Genomic DNA, 21,467 nt, shown 5'->3' on the forward strand with positions numbered 1-21,467 from the left:
TTGTGAACTCTCGGGGGGCGGTGGCTAGTCCGAAGGGCAGTGCTGCAAACTGGAAATGTCGGCCACTGATGGCGAAACGTAGAAACCTCTGATGCGGAGGAGGACGTGCAGGCAGGCATCCTGGATGTCGATAGAGGCCAATTATTCTCCTTGCCCCATGGCCGATATGACTGAACGGAGAGATTCCATTCGGAAATGTTTGATCCTGATGAACTTGTTCAGGAGCTTCAGGTCCAACACCGGCCTGACTGTCCCGTCCTTTTTGGGGACCGCAAACAGATTGGAATAAAAACCCTGAGCCTTCACCCTGAGCCTTCTTGTGCTCCGGCACGGGAATAAGGACTCCGTTGTGCTGCAGTGACTCGATGGCTCCTAGCAACGCCCTTGCCCGGGTCTCCACTTTGGGAAGCCGGGAAAGAAAGAATCGTTTTGGTGGATACCTGACAAACTCTATCTTGTACCCCCCAAGGACACCAGTTCTGTCACCCATGAGTCGTGTGCTACCGTGACCCAGATGTGGCGAAACCAGAGCAGGCGGCCGCCTACTCTGTTGTCGCCTAAAAAGTGCTCCGAGTCATTTAGCTGAGGATCTCTGGGACCTGGTTCCCCTCGACCTGGGCTGGCGAGCATGCATCCTCCCCAATGGGATGGCTCTATATGAGACCTGTTGATCCCTATCCTGGCTGGAGCGACCTGGAGTGGCGGAACTGGCCGCTGCCGTCCACCCGAGGTTGTGAAAGGCCCGAAACCGTGCCTGAGCCTGGCGAAACTGCAGTTTGACCAACTGTGTTGCGGGAGGAAACTGCTTTTCCCCCCTGTAGCATCGGATATGAGCTGGTCTAACCTTTCCCCGAATAGGCGGCTACCTTAATAAGGCAGGGAAGTCAAGGACTTCTTGGAAGTTGAATCGGCTCGCCATGTCCTTAACCATAGGGTCCTCCTAATGGAAATTGCGTTTGCGGCCGCAAGTGCCACGCAACTGGCCGCATCCACGGAAGCATTAAGTAATCCCCAGCCATAGCGATCTGACTCGTGATCTCTGATACCTCCGTAGGCATGTCCCTATCCTGCAAGGCTTTGTTCAATGATTCTGACCATGACATCATGGCCTTGGCTACCCACGTCGCCGCGAACGAGGGAAATAGTGCAGATCCTGATGCCTCAAATACTGAGCGAGCCAAGCTCTCTATGAGCCGATCAGTGGGATCCTTGATAGAAGAACTACTAGGTACAGATAACAGGGTTTTAGAGGCCAAGCGTGAAACTGGTGGATCCACCGCTGGGGATTCCGCCCATTTCTTACAGAGCTCCGGGGCAAACGGATATCTTGCCTCAAGCATCTTCTGGCCCGAAAAATGCCTATCCGGCCGTTCCCTGTGACGCTGCACTACACTGTGTTCCAAATTATTATGCAAAAAATATTTCCTCATATTTTCTCTAAATTACCTATATGAATTGCAGTCAGTGTTATTTTCCAGTCATCTAATATTCTAGAATAATTGCAATGTTTTTGAACAAACTGCCTATGAAAACTATATTTTTAAAAATAAGAAACACTCAAAATGAATGTTCCAAATTATTATGCACAGCAGAGTTTTCAACCTTTTTATTTCAAAAAAATGGTCAATTGTGAAATTATAAGCATTATCAGCTTATTACAAAATGAAATCAAACAGTTTTCAAGTCAAAACTTTATTCTAGGTGATGTTACATTTGCACATAGGACCCCTTGTTCGAAAGAAGCTTCTGAACTCTCTCGTCCATTGAATTTGTCAGTTTTTGGATGGTTTGTGCTTCAATTGTTTTGCATGTGGACAGAATACCCTCCCAGAGCTGTTGCTTAGCTGTGAACTGCCTCCAGCCATCATAGACACTCCATTTGATGATGCTCCAGAGGTTCTCAATGGGGTTGAGGTCAGGGGAAGATGGTGGCCACACCATAAGTTTGTCCTCTTTTATGCCCATAGGAGCCAGAGATGCAGATGTGTTATTTGCAGCATGAGACGGTGCATTATCATGCATGAAAATGATCTTACTGTGGAAAGCACGGTTCTTCCTCTTGAACCATGGCAGGAAGTGCTGTTTTAGAAACTCCACATAGATTATGGAGTTCATCTTTTCTCCTCAAGGGATCCTAAAGGGGCCGACAATCTCTCTCCCCATGATTCCAGCCCAAAACACTACTCCACCTCCTCCTTGTTGGCGCCTTAGCCGTGTTTTCATGGGGTGTCCATCAACCAGCCATCCTCCACTCCATCCATCTGGACCATCGAGTGTTGCACGGCACTCATCGGTGAACAAAACAGTTTGGAAGTCAGTCTTCATGTATCGTTTGGCCCACTGGAGCCGTTTCTGCTTGTGTGCAGTGGATAGAGGTGGTCGACAGGATGGCTTACGCACAGCTGCAAACCTCTGAAGGACCCTGCATCTTGTTGTTCGGGGGACGTTGGAGGCACCAGCAGCTTCAAAAACTTGTCTGCTGCTATGACAAGGCATTTTTGCAGCTGCTCTTTTAACCTGATGCAATTGCCTTTTGGAAAGAGTCCTCAATTTTTCCTTATCAGCACGCACACGTGTGTGCTGGGAACCAGCTGCATACTTCTTGATTGTGCGATGATCACGGTGAAGTGTCTTGGCAATGTTGATTGTAGTCATGCCTTGACCTAAATACTCCACAATTTGTTGCATCTCAGCAGCAGACACATCCTTTTTCTTTCCCATTTTGGCAAAAAATGTAGGCTGCTTAATAATGTGGAGCAGCCTTCTTAAATAGTCTTGCCTTTATTTGGACACACCTGCCAAACTAATTTGCACAGGTATCTGCAATTGCTTTCAGTGATATAAAGAGCCCTGACACACATCACCATCAATGAGTTTAAAATGACAAACAAAAAAATTCTAACCTTATCACTCAAACTCTTTTTGCATAATAATGTGGAACACAGTTTATGTCCCCGAACTCTGGGTGAGTGCAAAATACTCTATACGGACGCTTAGCCTGCTTAAAGGATACCTTATGGCCTGAGGCCAGGGTGACGTCATCCTCAGTCCCCAAAGTCTGATTGAGAGCTTCAATGAGGCTGTCAACTGTTTCTCGACACCCTGGGGTATCTAGGTCCAGGGGTTCGTCCGAGTCATAATCTGAACTCTGCCCGCCCTCGACTGCTGGTGAAGGAGAGCGAGATGCCGAACTCACGGATGCCGAGGCACCGGATGGGCCGGGAGACGCCGTGTGGGTTCGTTTCCTTTGCGCCTGCCTGGAGTGAGAGCGGCCCCTGCAGGCCGAAGGATCTTGTGAGGTGGATGACCCCTCCCAGATAGGTGAGCCACTATCCCTGCCCCTAGCTGGGGCGCAAAGGGACTCGATCGCCTTTGTAAGGCTAAGTGCACACGTACCGGAACTCTCGCGGAAATTACCGCAAGAATTCCGGAATTCCATTCCACGGGAAAAATCGCATTTTAAATTCCCGCGATTTTCCCGCGGAAAAACTAGCATTTTGCAAGCGTATTTAGCTTGCAAAATGCTAGCGTTTTCCAAGCGATCTGTAGCATCGCTTGGAGAACTGATTGACAGGTTGGTCACACTCGTCAAACATAATGTTTGACGAGTGTGACCAACTTTTTACTACTGAGGCCGCCTATGCGGCATCAGTAGTAAAAGATAGAATGTAAAAAAAAAAATAAAAAATAGTGTTATTCTTACCTTCCGACGTCCCGCGCATCCGTTCCCAGTAATCCTTTGCGAAAATGCCCGCGATGACGTCCGTTCTCGCGGGATCGCGATGTCTCACGGTAACTCGCGATGACGTCGCGCGAATGACAGCGAGACTTTGCGATCCCGCAAGAACGGACGCCATCGCGGGCATTTTCGCAAAGGCTTACTGGGACCGGGAGCGTGGAGAGAGGCGGGAATGCTGCGCGGGACGCCGGAAGGTGAGAATAACAATATTTTTTATTTTAAATTCTATTTTTTACAGGGATAAGGTACCCAAAGCCCGGAGGACAGTCTCCTCTCCTCTGGACCGTGGGTACCATCCGCAATTGTTCTGCTTACTTTCCGCATGGTGTGCACAGCCACATGCAGGAAGTAAGCGGAACAATACATTCCTATGGGTGCGGGATCGCCGCGATTCCGCAAATTAATGAGCATGCTGCGTTTTTTACCGCGAGGCGGTTCCGCCGCGGTAAAAACCGCAGCATTAGCACAGCATTGCGGAATCCCATAGGAATGCACGGGATGCTTATTTTTTGCGTTTTCGCGGCAAAATCGCGCAGTTAAAACCGCCGCGGAAACGCGAAAAAAACGCCACGTGTGAACTCAGCCTTAGCAATGCCATAGACTGCGATAGTGATAGGGCCCATTCCGGGGGATTTGGACCACTGGGCTCGGTCGCAGGGGAGGGCTCCTGGGCGCGTTCGGAGTCGCAGGCTTCGCATAATTTGTTGCTCTGCGCCCGCGGAAACGTGGCCCGACAGGAGATGCAAGCAGTGTATAGAAACGTGTGTGTCTTCACCTTCCCGGCCATATTGTGTCTGCCAGGCCTCAATACTGCCCTGCTGCGGCCTCGATTATACGTAGTGTGGCCTCTAAAGTCGGGGTCACACTTACCCCAGTCCTGTGTGCCCCACGTGTCCTTGCTGCATGCAGCTCCTCTCAGCGATGCGCGCCCTTCAGCTGTGGGTGGACCGACGCGTCCTTTCCCGGTTGCGGCCAACCCTGGAGTGAAGCCGGGGGCTCAATTTATTCGGCGCCCGCCCAGGCAACGGAGGGCGGGCCGCTGGAAGTGACATCGCAAAGGGAGGGCGGGACTTCCGCCCGAGGCCTAACACCGGCCTGAAGCCGCAGGCTGGATTTTTAGCATCCGCCCGCGAAGGGGTCGCGGCGGGCAGGCCGCCGCATACCAAGGACGCAGCCGGCGTCGGGAGCCGGCGTCGGGACCCGGCGTCAGGCACGCTGCCGGGGGAGGGGGCCGGCGCTGGAACCCCTTCAGTCCTGCTGACATCCTGACCTCCTCGCAAGAAGCTAAGGCCTCCACAAGCCCTCTGGACGCTGCCGCATGGGCCCTCCCAGGCCATCCCATCTATGACGACTTCGATCAGGTAGAGGGAAGGGGGGCAATATCCAGGATGGTACAGGCACACTAGCTCCGTCCTCCCTCCAGGGATGAGGAGAGGGACCGTCTGTCGCCTTGCAGCACCGCCGTCTAGTGTTGGTGGAGCAGTGGGGGCCGCTCGGACTGTCTTGTGCCTCTGTACAACCCATGGTTTCAATACCTTGGGGTGGTCAGGGCTAAGTCCAGCATCATGTCCCACGTCGCGGGAGAGGATACGTGGAGGGACACTCGCACGTGCTCGCCTGTTGATGGTTTGGGGAAATCGGACTCTTTCAATAGGGTCCGTTTCCCCTGTCTTATCTTCATAGAAGGAGAGAGAGAGAAAAAAAAAAGTCTGGGGAAAACGGCCCAGATATGTCCCACGGTGCGGGAGAGGAAACGTGGAGGGACACTCGCACGTGCTCGCCCGTTGTTGGTTTGGGGAGATCGGACCCCATCAATAGGGTCCGTCGCCCCTGTCTCATCTTCATAGAGGGAAAAAAAAAAAAAAGAAAAAGTCTGGAAAAAAAACAGACGTGTGTGCCTCCAAAGGACACTAAGCATAAAACTGGTTTCCGCCGGCAATCGGGGCGAGGGTTTATGCAGCGGAGTAGGAGCTAACCTCTTTGTGCTCACTTAGTGTCAGCCTCCAGGTGGCGGTATCATACACCCACAGTACCTGTGTCCCCCAATGAGACTAAGGAGAAAACATGACCTGTTGGGGGGGCGTGAGGACCAGAGCTTGGGGGAACGCTGGTCCAGCTCCAAACAGACCCCCCCCACCCCGGACGGCCCAAAATTTCATTTTAAAGGCATACATTGCCCATTGTCTCCATTGTTAAATTATGTCTTTTTTGCCTTCAGCGGATAGCGGATTTCTTAAAGGGTATCTGTCACACCCCGGAGACATATATGATCTATTAATAAGAGCATGCAGGTAAAAGAAATGTTACACTAATCCTACCTGTGTGCCTCATATTAATGGTTTTGTTGAGGAGAAATCTTATATTTTTTTATGCTAATTTCTTCCAGGCTCCGGGGTGTGCGTTGCCTGGACGAAATCCCTGTCTCCTGTCTTCATTGTAATACTACCCTCCCCTGCCATCGCCATCAGCATCAGTTATGGCCCCGGAATACTTACCTCTTCCTCCCTTCTGTGGGTACTGCATTTAGGGATCTTTTGCGCAGGCGTCATATACTCATATACGTCCCAGGGAGTGACAGATTTCCCTTTAAATAGAATCTTGTCAGCGGGTTTTGCTATTTAATGTGAGAGCAGCATAATATAGAGCACAAGGCCCAGATTCCAAGGATGTGTCACTTATTAGGCTGTGTGCTGTAGTTTCATACAATCAGTGTTTTATCAGCAGATTATCACTAGAGGAATACTCATGTTCAGGCTAATCTGCGTAACTCCACTGCCATCACAGATTGGCAACTTGCTAACAATGCACAGTGTGACCAGAAAGCTGCCAGTCAGCTGTGCGGACAGGGTTATACACAGAGCAGAAGACTTAGCTCTGCTACATCTACATCAGACAAAACAGGGTTTCTATAGGAATTGCACCAAGCAGTAATACATCGCTGGAATCAGGGTCTCTGTCCCTACATTATGCTGTTATCAGATTCCATAGCAAAATCTGTTGACAGATTACCTTTAACATTGTGGCCAATAGCTGACATAAGCCGAGGCATAGGCTGGAGATATAAGCCCAGGGATACTTGTGATTTTTATCTATGAAATATGAAACAATGCTTAAAAGGGAACCGGTCATGTTGAGAATGGTGTCTGATCTGCAGGCAGGATGTTATAGGCCAGGAAGAGATGATCAGACTGATATACATTTTTGTGAGAAAATTTTTAGTAAAACTTGCATTTTATTAATTGAAAATTCCTGGTGTTTGTAATCATGAGTCCAGTGGGTGGTACTAGTCAGTGACTTAAGGGGGTTTTACACTAAGCAATATCGCTAGCAATATCGCTAAAACGTCACCGATTTTGTGACGTTATAGCGATATTGCTAACGATATCGCTATGTGTGATACTTACCAGCGACCGGCTCCCCCGCTGTCCATCGCTGATCGCGCGAGAATGTCCGTCTCCATTTCTCGTCGGGCGCTTCCTGCTGGGCTTCCTGCTGTGACGACGAGCGACGCTGGACGCGGGCGGGAGGACGCAGGATCGCTGTGTGTGAAAGGTGAGTATCGTGCGCTGCGTCGCTGCTGCATCGCAGTGAGATCTTTCTGTATGAAAGCTCACTAGCGATCATTTAGCGATGCACCAGCGATCCTGACCGGGTCGGATCGCTCGTCGGATCGCTGGTGCATCGCTAAATGTAAAAGGGCCTTTACAGTCTTCCCTGTATGGCTGTGCATGCAGAGATAGCTGTCAGAAACTAGTAGCACCTCCCACTGGACTCTTGTACATACAAATATCAGTGCAGCACAGATTCATTAAGCTACGACTCCACAGCACTGGTCACTACTGAGCAAGTGCATAAAGTGCAGCACAGATTCATCTCATCTACGACCCCACAGCACTGGTCACTACTGAGCATGTACATAAAGTGCAGCACAGATTCATCTCATCTACAACTCCACAGCACTGGTCACTACTGAGCATGGACATAAAGTGCAGCACAGATTCATCTCATCTCCGACCCCACAGCACTGGTCACTACTGAGCATGGACATAAAGTGCAGCACAGATTCATCTCATCTACGACCCCACAGCACTGGTCACTACTGAGCATGTACATAAAGTGCAGCACAGATTCATCTCATCTACAACTCCACAGCACTGGTCACTACTGAGCATGTACATAAAGTGCAGCACAGATTCATCTCATCTACGACTCCACAGCACTGGTCACTAGGGTGACCGCAAAAAAAAAATCGATGTCGGAATTTTGTCCGTCTGGACCCCACAAAACGATTCCCCTTTCCAGATATTGAGATAGCCAAAATTTGAGCTCGATCAAACGACGTTAACCCGTGCCGCTCGTCGCTCAAAGTTTGAAAAAATCCAAATTGAGGTATTTTAAGATTTAGGTATTTTGCATAGTCTGTTAGACTATAAAGAATGTGACAACAACATTGCAGAAATAGCCCTGACCAAATTTTCAAACCATTTGTGGTATTTGAATGCAGAGTTGGTGGGATTATCGTTTTTTGATCCCACCATTACAGACAATGAAAAGTTGTTAATGGCTAATAAATTAAGGGGGTTTTACACTAAGCGATATCGCTAGCAATATCGCTAAAACGTCACTGGTTTTGTGACGTTATAGCGATATTGCTAGCGATATCGCTATGTGTGATACTTACCAGCGACCGGCTCCCCCGCTGCTCATCGCTGATCGCGCGAGAATGTCCGGCTCCATTTCTCGTCGGGCGCTTCCTGCTGAGACTTCCTGCTGTGACGACGAGCGACGCTGGACGCGGGCGGGAGGACGCAGGATCGCTGTGTGTGAATGGTAAGTATCGTGCGCTGCGTCGCTGCTGCATCGCTGTGAGATCTTTCTGTATGAAAGCTCACTAGCGATCATTTAGCGATGCACCAGCGATCCTGACCGGGTCGGATCGCTGGTTGGATCGCTGGTGCATCGCTAAATGTAAAAGGGCCTTTACTCAGTAGCACAGATGAACCATCAGAGCACGCTAGGGTTGTAAATCCAAAAGTTAGGAAAGAAAAATTAAAAGAGGTAGGAAGTAACCGACTTTAACGACCTTCTGACAAAAGATGAAGAACAAAAGCAATATGTCCTGCAAGTTGTAAGCAAATGCCGAGCATTATATTCTGACGTTTCAAAAACTACTTTAACAAAAGCTCTAGAATAGATTAGATAACTATGTAAAATTATCAACTCATGTAGGTTAGCGTGCTCTGATGGTTCATCTGTGCTACTGAGCAATTTATTAGCCATTAACAACTTTTCATTGTCTGTAATGGTGGGATCAAAAAACGATAATCCCACCAACTCTGCATTCAAATACCACAAATGGTTCGAAAATTTGGTCAGGGCTATTTCTGCAATGTTGTTGTCACATTCTTTATAGTCTAACAGACTATGCAAAATACCTAAATCTTAAAATACCTCAATTTGGATTTTTTCAAACTTTGAGCGACGAGCGGCACGGGTTAACGTCGTTTGATCGAGCTCAAATTTTGGCTCTCTCAATATCTGGAAAGGGGAATTGTTTTATGGGGTCCAGACGAACAAGATTCTGACATTTTTTCCCCCCCATATGAGATCCGGTCACCCTACTGGTCACTACTGAGCATGTACGTAAAGTGCAGCACAGATTCATCCCCACTACGACCCCACAGCACTGGTCACTACTGATCATGTACATAAAGTGCAGCACAGATTCATCTCATCTACGACCCCACAGCACTGGTCACTACTGAGCATGTACATAAAGTGCAGCACAGATTCATCTCATCTACGACCCCACAGCACTGGTCACTTTTACTGAGCATGTACGTAAAGTGCAGCACAGATTCATCTCCACTACGACTCCCCAGCACTGGTAACTACTGAGCATGTACATCAAGTGCAGCACAGAATCATCTCATCTATGACCCCACAGCCCTGGTCACTACTGAGCATGTACATAAAGTGCAGCACAGATTCATCTCATCTATGACCCCACAGCACTGGTCACTACTGAGATGTAAAGTGCAGCACAGATTCATCTCATCTACGACCCCACAGCATCGGTCACTACTGAGCATGTGCATAAAGTGCAGCACAGATTCATCTCATCTATGACCCCACAGCACTGGTCACTACTCAGAATGTACATAGAGTGCAGCACAGATTCATCTCATCTACGAATCCCCAGCACTGGTCACTACTGAGCATATGCATAAAGTGCAGCACAGATTCATCTCATCTATGACCCCACAGCCCTGCCTCACTACTGAGCAAGGAAATAAAGTGCAGCACAGATTCATCTCATCTATGACCCCACAGCACTGGTCACTATTGAGCATGTACATAAAGTGCAGTACAGATTCATCTCATCTATGACCCCACAGCACCGGTCACTACTGAGCATGTACATAAAGTGCAGCAGAGATTCATCTCAACTACGACCCCACAGCACCGGTCACTACTGTGCATGATCCTTAGATCAGGGACAGCAAAGACATTTATAAGACATTTCATCATAACACTCCCAAATTATTATGAAAACATTTACAGCACATCCTGCATCGTACTACCGTACCCAATTTATTATGTACTGTAGGAGTCTGAGTAGGACCATTTTATACTGACCCCACCAAAATGGACACAGACTCCACAGAACAGGGGACAAAACACCAATACAGGAGGCCATATACAGACAGGCAGAGAATTGGGTAATGCAGCCACAGCAGAGCAAGGAAAGGGAGGTAGTACATGATTCATATTGACCAGCTGCACATTCATAAAAAAAAAATCTGAAAAGCTAGGTGAAACGTTACAGGTTTGCTGCTTCAGATGTCTGCTTTGTTTCTAATCACTGAGGATATTTTCACTTTTTATGTAAACTGTATCAATATATTAGCTGCATAATAAGGATCAATGTAACCAAACACTTCCAGATTACTTTGCGCCACCACCGAGTTAAATGTATTTCTCCAAATCCCTCTTCACACATCTGTTCTCGTTTCCCTCCGTCTCATTAATAAGTCAATCTATACCAAACCACTTTAAGAGTTCTTAGCAAAACTCACTTGCAGCAATAAAGCCATAAATCAGGCTTTTTTCGGTTGGTATTGATGGTTTCTTACTAAAGCCTATGGCAGATTCATACTCCATTGGCAGTAAAGCCGTTCTTTTTCTGATTGCACAATGCTTTATTTAGGGCAGACTAAGCCCTGCAGTAAAAGAACAGTAAAAGTGCTAAACACAGAACAAATAGATGATGATGACTGGACTACTGCAACTCTCTTACCAAACTTTCTCCTCTCCAATCCACCTTGAATGCGGCAGCCAGGGTCATATTTCTGTCCAGCCGCTTCACCGATGCCTCCATCTTGTGCCAGTCATTACACTGGCTACCTATTGGCTACAGGGTCCAGTATAAACTCATCTCTCTCACCCACAAAGTTCTCCACTGTTCTGCACGCCCTTATATCTCCTCTCTCATCTCTGTCTATCGCCCTACACGTGCTCTCCGTTCTACAAATGACCTAAGACTAACATCCCCCTTAATCCGAACCTCGCACCTCCGTCTCCAAGACTTCTCTCGTGCTGCTCCAGCTCTCTGGAATGCACTTCCCCAGACGATCAGACTGATACCTAGCCCCGACCTATTCAAGCGCGCTTTGAAAACCCATCTCTTCAAACAAGCCTACCACATCAACTACTCAGTAAACTAACTTTGCCCCGTTCCATCCTTCCAAATATTATTCTGAATCTGCACCCTACTATTCATCTGTCTCCACACCCTCCATGCACACGATAACTGCACTTGATACTTGACTATTGCACTTAAACACACGGGCTGATGACCGGATCATGCAGCTTTATATGAAAATTCCTATTTATTATAATTGCCAGACCTGAATTAACAAGCACTTTTCACCTACTGTGTCCCCCCATTTCCTTGTAGATTGTAAGCTTGCGAGCAGGGACCACACTCCTAATGTCACTGTTTAAATTGTTTTATCTTGTATTGAATTTATTGTCTGTACATGTCCCTGCTTAATTGTAAAGTGCTGCGGAATATGTTGGCGCTATATAAATAAAAATTATTATTTATTATTATTATTAATACGGCGCGCTCTGGACCTCGGGCAGCGAATACATTAGAATTATGTACAGAAACATTTCTCTACTGCGTAAAGACGTGTAGTAAGGTTAGGTATGGATAGCCACACTGCAAAGAGTCACATTTACCTGCCGTGTGTCCAGAAGATGACAATAGCATTTGGTGACTGCTGGGAGGAGGACTCGAGCCGCTAGCTTTGTGGCTAAGGTGGTCTTTAGTGCTGTGATCCTGACAGAAAGCTGAGACGTGGGTCCGACCTTGACAGCAATCTTATCCAGACGTGTTACCTAGATGGCAGGAGCACCATAAGAACGATTAGTTTTAAACACCAGACATTGTCCACGGTTTATCACTCCCTGTGGGACACTTACAAGCAGAAGTGCCAAATGCATGCCAAGTACCACCTACCGTGTTTCCCCGAAAGTAAGACCCTGTCTTACATTAATTTTACCCCAAAAAGTCCCACCCTGTCTTACTTTCGGGGGAGGTCTTACATAGCCGAAAAAAATGACAATTTCTTTTTAACCAATAAATTAACATTTATTAACATGCTGTTATACCCCATAACAGTGCCGTATCCCACTGCACACAGCCCCACACCCCATAACAGTGCCGTATCCCACTGCACACAGCCCCACACCCAATAACAGTGCCGTATCCCACTGCACACAGCCCCACACCCCATAACAGTGCCGTATCCCACTGCACACAGCCCCACACCCCATAACAGTGCCGTATCCCACTGCACACAGCCCCACACCCCATAACAGTGCCGTATCCCACTGCACACAGCCCCATACCCTATACAGTACATGTTTCCCTACTTGGTTTTTAAATGCTGGACGTTTTCCTCTGCGGTGCGGCTGTGGGTGCGGAAGGCCTGTGCTGCAGGGAACGCTGTGCCAATCAGCAGGGAAACAGCGGTGACGTGGGGCTGGGGCGGCCAATTACAGCCCGAGCTGCTGGACCAATCAGTGCTCGAGCCGGGGGCCGGCGGTGACGTGGGGAACAGGGGCGGCCAATGAGCTGTTGAGCTGGGCGGATTGCGGGGTTAACACGGCGAGTTAACCCCATGAGCGCTGGACCCGCCCAGCTGCACCTGAGGACACCTCTGGAGCCTGGGGACCCAATGGGGGACAGCGGCGGCCCAAAAGTAAGGGCCTTACATTTCACAGCGGCCCCCAACCCTGCCTTACATTCGGGGGAGGCCTTACATTGAAGGACCCCCCGTAACCCCCACCCTGTCTTACTTTCGGGGGGGGGTCCTACTTTCGGGGAAACACGGTAGAAGAAGTAGCTGCCTTACAGAAGAATGGCTGACCCTTTACAGCATTCACGCTTAGCTAGAAACTCATCTACAGATCCCTTTCATGGTGATTGTCCCTCATCAATTTAGAAAAGTCTGACTGGCTGAATGCAACATCCTTGGGGCAACATGGAGGAAGTACTGACTTTCTGTAAAGAGACCAGCTAATTCCTAAAAGGCCATGGGAGAAAAGTATGCAAATTAGCTCTCTCCTAGAATAAAAGAACCTGGAGAGATAACTACCCTCCAATTCCATGCTCATCCTTTTAATGAGCCTTGCAAAATGACTAGTGACAAACGCTGAGACAGAAGAGGACCTGTAATACTTATACAGGGCGGGCCATTTATATGGATACACCTAAATAAAACGGGAATGGCTGGTGATATCAACTTCCTGTTTGTTTTTCTTGTGAAATTCTCAATAAGTCTGATGTGTCACATGACCCTCTTCCCTTTGGAAAAAATAAAGTTGGATCCAAAATGGCCGACTTCAAAATGGCCGCCATGGCCACCACCCATCTTGAAAAGTTTCCCCCCTCCCATATACTAATGTGCCACAAACAGGAAGTTGAAATCATCAACCATTCCCATTTTATTTAGGTGTATGCGTATAAATGGCCCACCCTGTATTTTACAGTGATCCCTGTCTGTCTGCAGCTTCTCTGTCCATCACTATCACACCGATAGATCAGTGTGACATTGGTAGGTAGTGAGGCTGCAGAAAGATAGGGAAAAGTCTCCTAATAAAGCAACACAATGTCCCCGGAGCATCAGTCTCTCTGCCTGTACATGCGCATCAGAAGCATGCATAGTGCAGAGGTATTGGTAAGAAACCGTGCCATGCACAGGATGGTAACTCACTTCCATTGAAAATAAGGTAAAAACAAAAGGTTTTCAGAAATATACTGGCTGCTTTGAAAAACAGCATTATTCTACTGTACAATCTTGTATTCTACATATTTAGGCGTTGGCAAGATACGTTTGTAAAATGACATCATTAATGCATGTTTTGCATTTTCTGTACATGATGTCAACTTGTAATTTCCCTACTTCCCCTTATCTTTCCTTCTCTTCCCATTCCCATCCCTCCCCCCCAGTCTTCCCCTCTCCCCATTGTTTAAAAGAATAAAATCTTTGGAAAAGAAAAACAGCATCTATCTAAAATAAGAAACATATAATTATTTCTCTTTTTTATTTTTTAAACTAGATTTTTGGTGATGGGCGCTCTTTAAAATAAGCCAAGGACCCGTTTAGTTTTTCTAATTGACCTTTGAGTGAACGACAAACGCACTTACCTGGAGCAGTGTGTCTTGTAGGTAGGGACTCAGGAAGTGCGGGAGAGTCTCCACAACTTTCTGGGTAGCAGTTACTGTGCTCAGAAGATGAATCTCACTAGTAAGCAACTCCTTCCGATGCTTCAGGGTAGTGAGGAGAGCCGGCATCAGTCTGGAGACCATAAAATACCAAAAATTGCATCAGCGAATTTCAGCAAATTGATACAGATAAAAATTCAAACTAAATCTGTATTTAAAGTAGGCCCAATCCAATCACTGATCACCCCACATATCAATATGGAAACTCTAGGCAAAACACACAGGGACTATCATGACTGAGAAAAGGAATGAGGTGTAAAGAGACAGGAGACTCCTCAGGACATGCTGCTGTGAATACACGGACTCCGTCCTAACCAACTTTCCTGAGAAATAACAGCTTACATGGCAAATAGAGAAAAGCTACAGAATAAACGCATCGATGTGTCCAGCGTTACTGGGGTTCTCATGCACACAGATCACACATGCCAGACCAAAAAGTTACTATATTGGTTAAAAAACCATATTGACACTCTAGTATGCAGCCTCATTAAATGCCAGTAGCGTAACGTCTACCATTCTTATCGTAGGTCGGTCTGACTGCTTTCCATTGAAAAACTGACAGTACTAGGAGACCAGGTTTTTTTTTATTACACGGACCTAATATCCAAGTGAAAAAAATGAATCTAAAATTACAGCATGAATTATTTTTTTCTGTATTTTGAATAAGAATTGCCTATACAGGTCAATAAACGCGAGAAAAAAAAAAAAGAAAAAAACAGAAGCCGTACTGATCAACTGTATTGCTTCCAATTTTTACAGATACATTACAATTTACGAGACTATATACAGTGTCCTAGGTTAATAATGGCAATCACTGCTGATGTGTAACAATTAGTGATGAGCGAGCGTGCTCTGATGAGGTGTTATCCGAGGACGCTCGTGTGCGAATAGATTATCTTTGGCGTGCTGGAATAATATATTTGAGTCTCCGCGGCTGCATGTCTCGTGGCTGTTCAACAACCGCAACACATGAAGGAACTGCCTAACAAACAGGTATTCCCCCGCATGTGTTGCAGTTGTCAAACAGCTGCGATACTTGCAGCCATGTAGGATTCGAGCACGCCGAAGATACTCTACTAGCACACAAGTGTGGATAACACCTTATCCGAGCACGCTCGCTCACCACTAATGATGCATACCATATGGAAGGTATATAGATGACGAAGCCGATGAAAAATTGTCCATTTTTCTGGATCACAGTTGGATGCATTTTTTTATACATTCGTCTGAGCTTAGCCTTAGAAGGCCATCCAGAAAACTTAAACCATGTTCTCATAGGAGATTTAGAGACAAGGAAATTGGAAACAGTAACCTGCATACTTTAACAGTTGGGTGTTTTTTTAATGCCAATTTCATTGAGGATTAAATCAAATTTTAGTCTCTCCCAAGAGACTATAGGCCCCGTCACACATAGTGATCTCGCTAGCGAGATCGCTGCTGAGTCACAAGTTTTGTGACACAACAGCGATCTCACCAGCGAGATCGCTGTGTGTGACAGCGATCAGCGACCAGCCCCCCTGCCGGTATCGCTGATCGCTGCAAGAAACCTCTGGACATTTCTTTCGTCGCTGATCTCCCGCTGGCCAGCACGCATCACTGCGTGTGACAGGCGGGAGACCAGCGATCAGCTGGTAACTAACGTACAGATCGGGTATCTAAGTGACGCACGTCCCTTGGATACCCGATGTGTACGTTAGTTACCAGCTCCCTGCATCAGCGCGCTGGTAACTAACGAACACAGCGACACAGCGCGCTCGGCGTCGCTGTGCTGATCGCTGTGAAGCTGTCTGTGTGACAGCTCACCAGCGATCGCATAGCGACTTACCAGCGATCCTGACACGTTGATGTCGTTGTCGGGATCGCTGGTAAGTCGCTATGTGTGACTCCAGCTTAAGTCCGTGAAGAATTCAAGTAACAGGTCACTTCTTTATTTTCCACCACAAGGGTTTCAAATTTAAACACCAACATGTATTTCCCATTAGATTCAAAGGGAGTCCAATTTCAAGTGGATTTCTGTGCAAAACATGTGCTGAAATCCATGTGAAAATTCCCTTCTGTGATCCAACACTAGTGTCCTAATATCCTATGGGTGGGTGGAAATATTAAAGACTGACCGTCACGTCCAAACAGACACCAGATGTGTACAGGTGCAAACTATGAGTAGCCACCTCCATATATAACAAATAAAGTTGCACTCTAACGCTACAGCATGCAAACATAAAATACATCAAATATGAATTACATTACTGCTCTGAAAAATAGGGAAAAACAAAGATACTTTGCACATAAATTGTCCACTTTGTGTGTGCCCAGCAGCCAACGACAAGGATCCTCTTCGCCTTGTCACTGGCTGCTGGGTATATATGAATAAACCAATTTATGAGCGCAGTATCTTCGTTTTTTCCCATTTTCTAAAGCAGTAATGCAATTCATATATCATGTTTGCATGCTATGGGTGGATGGGATGACATATCTAATAAGTGCATACCTGGGAAGCTGTGGGATAGCAAGGGCCTTGATCGTGCTGACAATTTCAGCAATGCACAGTAGAGCGCTGCCTACAACGTTCTTTTCCTCCGCCTGCTCCACAGACAGAAGATCAACGACTGCATGAAGAACAGGCACAAAAACTTGTTGTTTGCCAGAACCAAAACGTCTGCAGAGAAGTGTTAAGGTGTAGAGAGCCGTCTGTCTGTTAATGGCTTGTTCCTCTCCTTCTACATTTCCTTTTCTTTGTGCGACAGAATGAAGGTCGTTAACCAGTCCTAAAAGTAACTCAATCTGGAAAAACAGAAATAAAAAAGGTTTATGTTGAACCAAACATGCACAACAATTTACTTACGGGGAACGAGTTAGGGGATTTTATGATGCCCGAAACACAGGCGGTGTGAATATAGGACAGGCTTGCTTATTGATATGTAGGTTTTTATCTGAAAAGTGGATACATTTCTAAAAACAAATGGCTTAAAAAAAGAGCAAGGAAAAGGGGAAACTATTCATCTGTGGGGGTCCCCATCAAATTCTCTCAACCCAACTCAAATTAGTTGACAGGCTCTAGAAAAAGTGTGTTGAAACTTAAAGGGAATCTGTCACCCCTTTTTTGAGATATCATGTAATGATATAATTCAATTGTGTGTCACATAAGGACTCTCTTAGTACTTTTGCTTCCCCCTGACCCCGCACCTTTCATGCATAAATACCTTTTTTATATCGGTTCAGATGTATGTAAACTGCCGCAGTCCGGTCCAATGGGCGGGGCTTATTCACCTGCTCCCCCCCCTCCCTGTCTTGCTCTATGTATTTCTTCTTGTGTAGAGCAAGACAGGGAGGGGGGGGGAGCAGGTGAATAAGCCCCGCCCATCGGAGCGGACCGTGGCAGTTTACATACATCTAAACCGATATAAAAAAGGTATTTATGCATGAAAGGTGCGGAGTCAGGGGGAAGCAAAAGTACTAAGAGAATCCTTAAGTGACACACAATTGAATGATATCATTATATGATATCTCAAAAAAGGGTGACAGATTCCCTTTAAACATATTTTATATGAACTGTTAGCGTAACATAAAAGGCCCGATTCATCCTTTGCAATATTTAAATTCAATTTCTTCACGTGGAATTCATCCAGGTTTTTGAGTGCTAAATTCTTCAAAAAGATGCACCTGCTTCAAGAGGTTTTGAGCAACTTCAAAAAGAGGAATTTTTGGTTCTTACCGTTCTTGAAGCCTTCATTGGGGGACACAGGTTACCATGGGTGTATGCTGCTGCTGCTAGTAGGCTGACACTATGCAAAACGAGAAAATTAGCTCCTCCCCGGCAGTATACACCCACCGACAGGCACCAAGTACCTCAGTTGGTGAAAAAAGTAGTAGGAGAAGCAACAATAACTCTGAAAATATGTACCAACCAGGAGAAGCAACAATAACTCTGAAAATATGTACCAACCCAACAAGGGACTTGTAGGCCCAACACGGTACAACTTAAACAGGGAGGGTGCCGTGTCCCCCAATGAAGGCTTCAAGAAAGGGATTTTACGGTAAGAAACAAAAATCCCTCTTTCTTTATCGCCTCATTGGGGGGGACACAGGTTACCATGGGTCGTCCCAAAGCAGTTCCAAGGGTGGGAAAGAGAGCTTGGGGAACGTGAAGACAGGACTTAGGTCGGCCAGTGTGCTACCGCCGCCTGCAGAACCTTCCTACCTAAGCCTGCATCAGACGAGGCCTGGGTATGAACCTTGTAGAACCTCGCAAAGGTTTGCAAGGACGACCAGGTCACGGCCCTGCAAAGTTGTAAAGCTGAAGCCTGGTGTCGGACAGCCCAAGTAGCACCTACAGCCCGGGTGGAGTGGGCTCTCACTCCCGGAGGGGGCCATTTTTTCTGAACGCGATAAGCTTTCAGGATAAAAACCAAAAGGAACAATGTGTGTATATACCCTAATGAAAATAAATAAGTAAAAGAGCAAGTGCATTAAATAACATAGGGTACTTGGTAAACACTATTTTGATCAAAAAAGTATAAAGCTTCCAGGATAGTAGAACGAACCCAGCGAGAGATAGTTGACTTGGATGCCGGGAATCCTTTCCGGCGACCTTCAGGAATGACAAGCAGTGAATCGGATTGACGAAAAGAAGCGGTCCTGGCCAGATAAGACACGCATGGCTCTCACCACATCCATTATAATAGATGGGAAAACACAACCAGGCCATCAGGAAAAACAGGATTTTTGGGTTGCTTACCGTAAAATCTGTTTCTCGGAGCCTTCATTGGGGGACACAGAGACCATGGGTGTATGCTGCTGCAACTAGGAGGCTGACACTATGCACAAAAAAAGGTTAGCTCCTCCTCCGCAGTGTACACCCCACCGACCGGCAGGAAGTTCCTCAGTTAGTGAGAAAGCAGTAGGAGAAGTAACAGAATAGATTGAAAACAGAACAGACAACTCAAACCAACCAACATAATAACAAGAGTTGTAGAACATGGGAGGGTGCTGTGTCCCCCAATGAAGGCTCCGAGAAACAGATTTTACGGTAAGCAACCCAAAAATCATGTTTTCTCGTTCGCCTTATTGGGGGACACAGAGACCATGGGACGTCCCAAAGCAGTCCCTGGGGTGGGAAAAACAAACTTCCATCAGGCCAGCGGACTCACTACCGCAGCCTGCAGGATCCTTCTACCTAGGCTGGCATCTGCCGAAGCGTAGGTATGGACCTTGTAGAATTTTACAAACGTGTGAACCGATGACCAGGTTGCAGCTTCGCAAAGCTGCAGCGCGGAAGCTCTGTGATGTACCACCTAGGAGGCACCCACTGCCCGGGTAGAGTGCGCTCTAATTCCCGGAGGAACCACTCGTTGTTTGACCCGGTAGGCCTCCAAAATTGCCGATCTGATCCAGCGAGCAATAGTAGCTTTGGAGGCCGGGTGACCTTTCCGCGCCCCATCTGGAATGATGAAGAAAGAATCTGTCTTCCGCAAGAAGTCATCCTAGTTAGGTAGACATTCATCGCCCTGACCAAGTCCAGCTTGTTCAAGGACTGCTCCCGAGGGTGAGCTGGACCCGGACAAAAGGACGGGAGAACAATGTCCTCATTCAGGTGGAAAGTGGACACAATCTTAGGAAGGAAAGAGGGCGGAGGCCGCAGAACTACATTGTCCTGGTAGAGTACCAAGAGAGCGGCAAGAGAGGGCCGCCAATTCAGACGCACGCCGGATGGAGGTGATGGCTGCCAGAAAGGCTACTTTCCACGAAAGGAGAGAAAGGGAAACATCCCAGAGAGGTTTAAAGGAAGGACCTTGCAGAACCTCGAGAACCAGATTAAGATCCCATGGATCTACGGGCGCTCGGTACGGAGGAACCATGTGAGCCACACCTTGACGGAAGGTTTTAACCTGAGGACGGGAGCCAACGTCTTCTGAAATAAAATGGACAGCGCCGACACTTGACCCTTTAAAGAGCTGAGGGCAAGACCCGCATCCAGCCCCTCTTGAAGGAACGCCAGGACAGAAGGGAGCGAAAAAACACATGGGCGGAATGTCATTGATCTCGCACCAAGAGAAATAGTTCTTCCAAGAACGGCAATAAATCTTGGAAGACGATGGCTTCCTGGCTCGGATCATGGTATGAATAACTCGATCGGAAAATCCTGATCGTTGCAAAACCTCGGCCTCAACAGCCACGCCGTTAAATTGAGCGGCCGAGAATTGGGGTGGCAAATCGGACCTTGAGACAGCAGATCTGCTCAGTCTGGAAGCTTCCAGAGGGCGTCCGCGAGAAGGTTGGCGATGTCCGCGAACCAATCCGTACTGGGCCAATTCGGGACGAAGAGGAGGACTGAAATTCCTTCCGCCTTGATTTTCTTCAGCCGCCTGGGAAGAAGAGGCAGGGGAGGAAACCGGTAGGGGAGCTCGAACTGTGACCAAGGAATGGCCAGAGCGTCGGCGCCCTCCGCGAGAGGATCTCGAGCCCTGGATACAAACTGTGGAACTTTTCTGTTGAGGCGAGAAGCTAGCAGATCTACGTCCGGGGTTCCCCACGACGGCAAGTTGAAGAAGTACTTCCGGATGTAGGGACCACTCTCCCGCCGCGAGATCCTCGCGGCTGAGAAATCGGCGGCCCAATTGTCCACGCCGGGAATGTGTACCGCGGATATTGCCGGGACTGAAGCCTCCGCCCAATGAAGAATCTTGGACATTTCTGCCAGGACTGAGACACTCCGCGTCCCTCCCTGGCGTGTGACATATGCCACCACCATGGCATTGTCTGTCTGAATCCGGATAGGCAGTCCCTTGAGAAGTCTCTCCCAGTGAACAAGAGATAGATAAATCGCTTGTATCTCGAGGACGTTGAATGGCAGGGCTGACTCCTGAGTTGACCAACGACCCTGAACAGTGTGATTGCGGAACACTGCCCCCCCAGCAGAGGAGGGTGGCATCC

The 21,467-nt window shown here is 47.5% G+C and overlaps 1 protein-coding gene across 1 annotated transcript in view; it reads right to left on the reverse strand.

The window, feature by feature from the left end:
• The window catches only part of HEATR1 (HEAT repeat containing 1), a 117,952-nt gene that overhangs the window by 12,155 nt on the left and 84,330 nt on the right, over window positions 1-21,467 (reverse strand). The window contains exons 36-38 of the mRNA XM_073557504.1: window positions 17,026-17,318; window positions 14,460-14,610; window positions 11,987-12,145 (exon numbers count right to left, since the gene is read on the reverse strand). Coding sequence (XP_073413605.1) covers window positions 11,987-12,145; window positions 14,460-14,610; window positions 17,026-17,318 — 603 coding nt within the window. The remainder of the gene's footprint in view (window positions 1-11,986; window positions 12,146-14,459; window positions 14,611-17,025; window positions 17,319-21,467) is intronic.

The sequence above is a fragment of the Dendrobates tinctorius genome, unplaced genomic scaffold (genome assembly GCF_039654945.1).
Source record: "Dendrobates tinctorius isolate UK_male_01 unplaced genomic scaffold, ASM3965494v1 ptg000250l, whole genome shotgun sequence".
In the NCBI taxonomy this organism is placed as follows: Eukaryota; Metazoa; Chordata; class Amphibia; order Anura; family Dendrobatidae; genus Dendrobates; species Dendrobates tinctorius.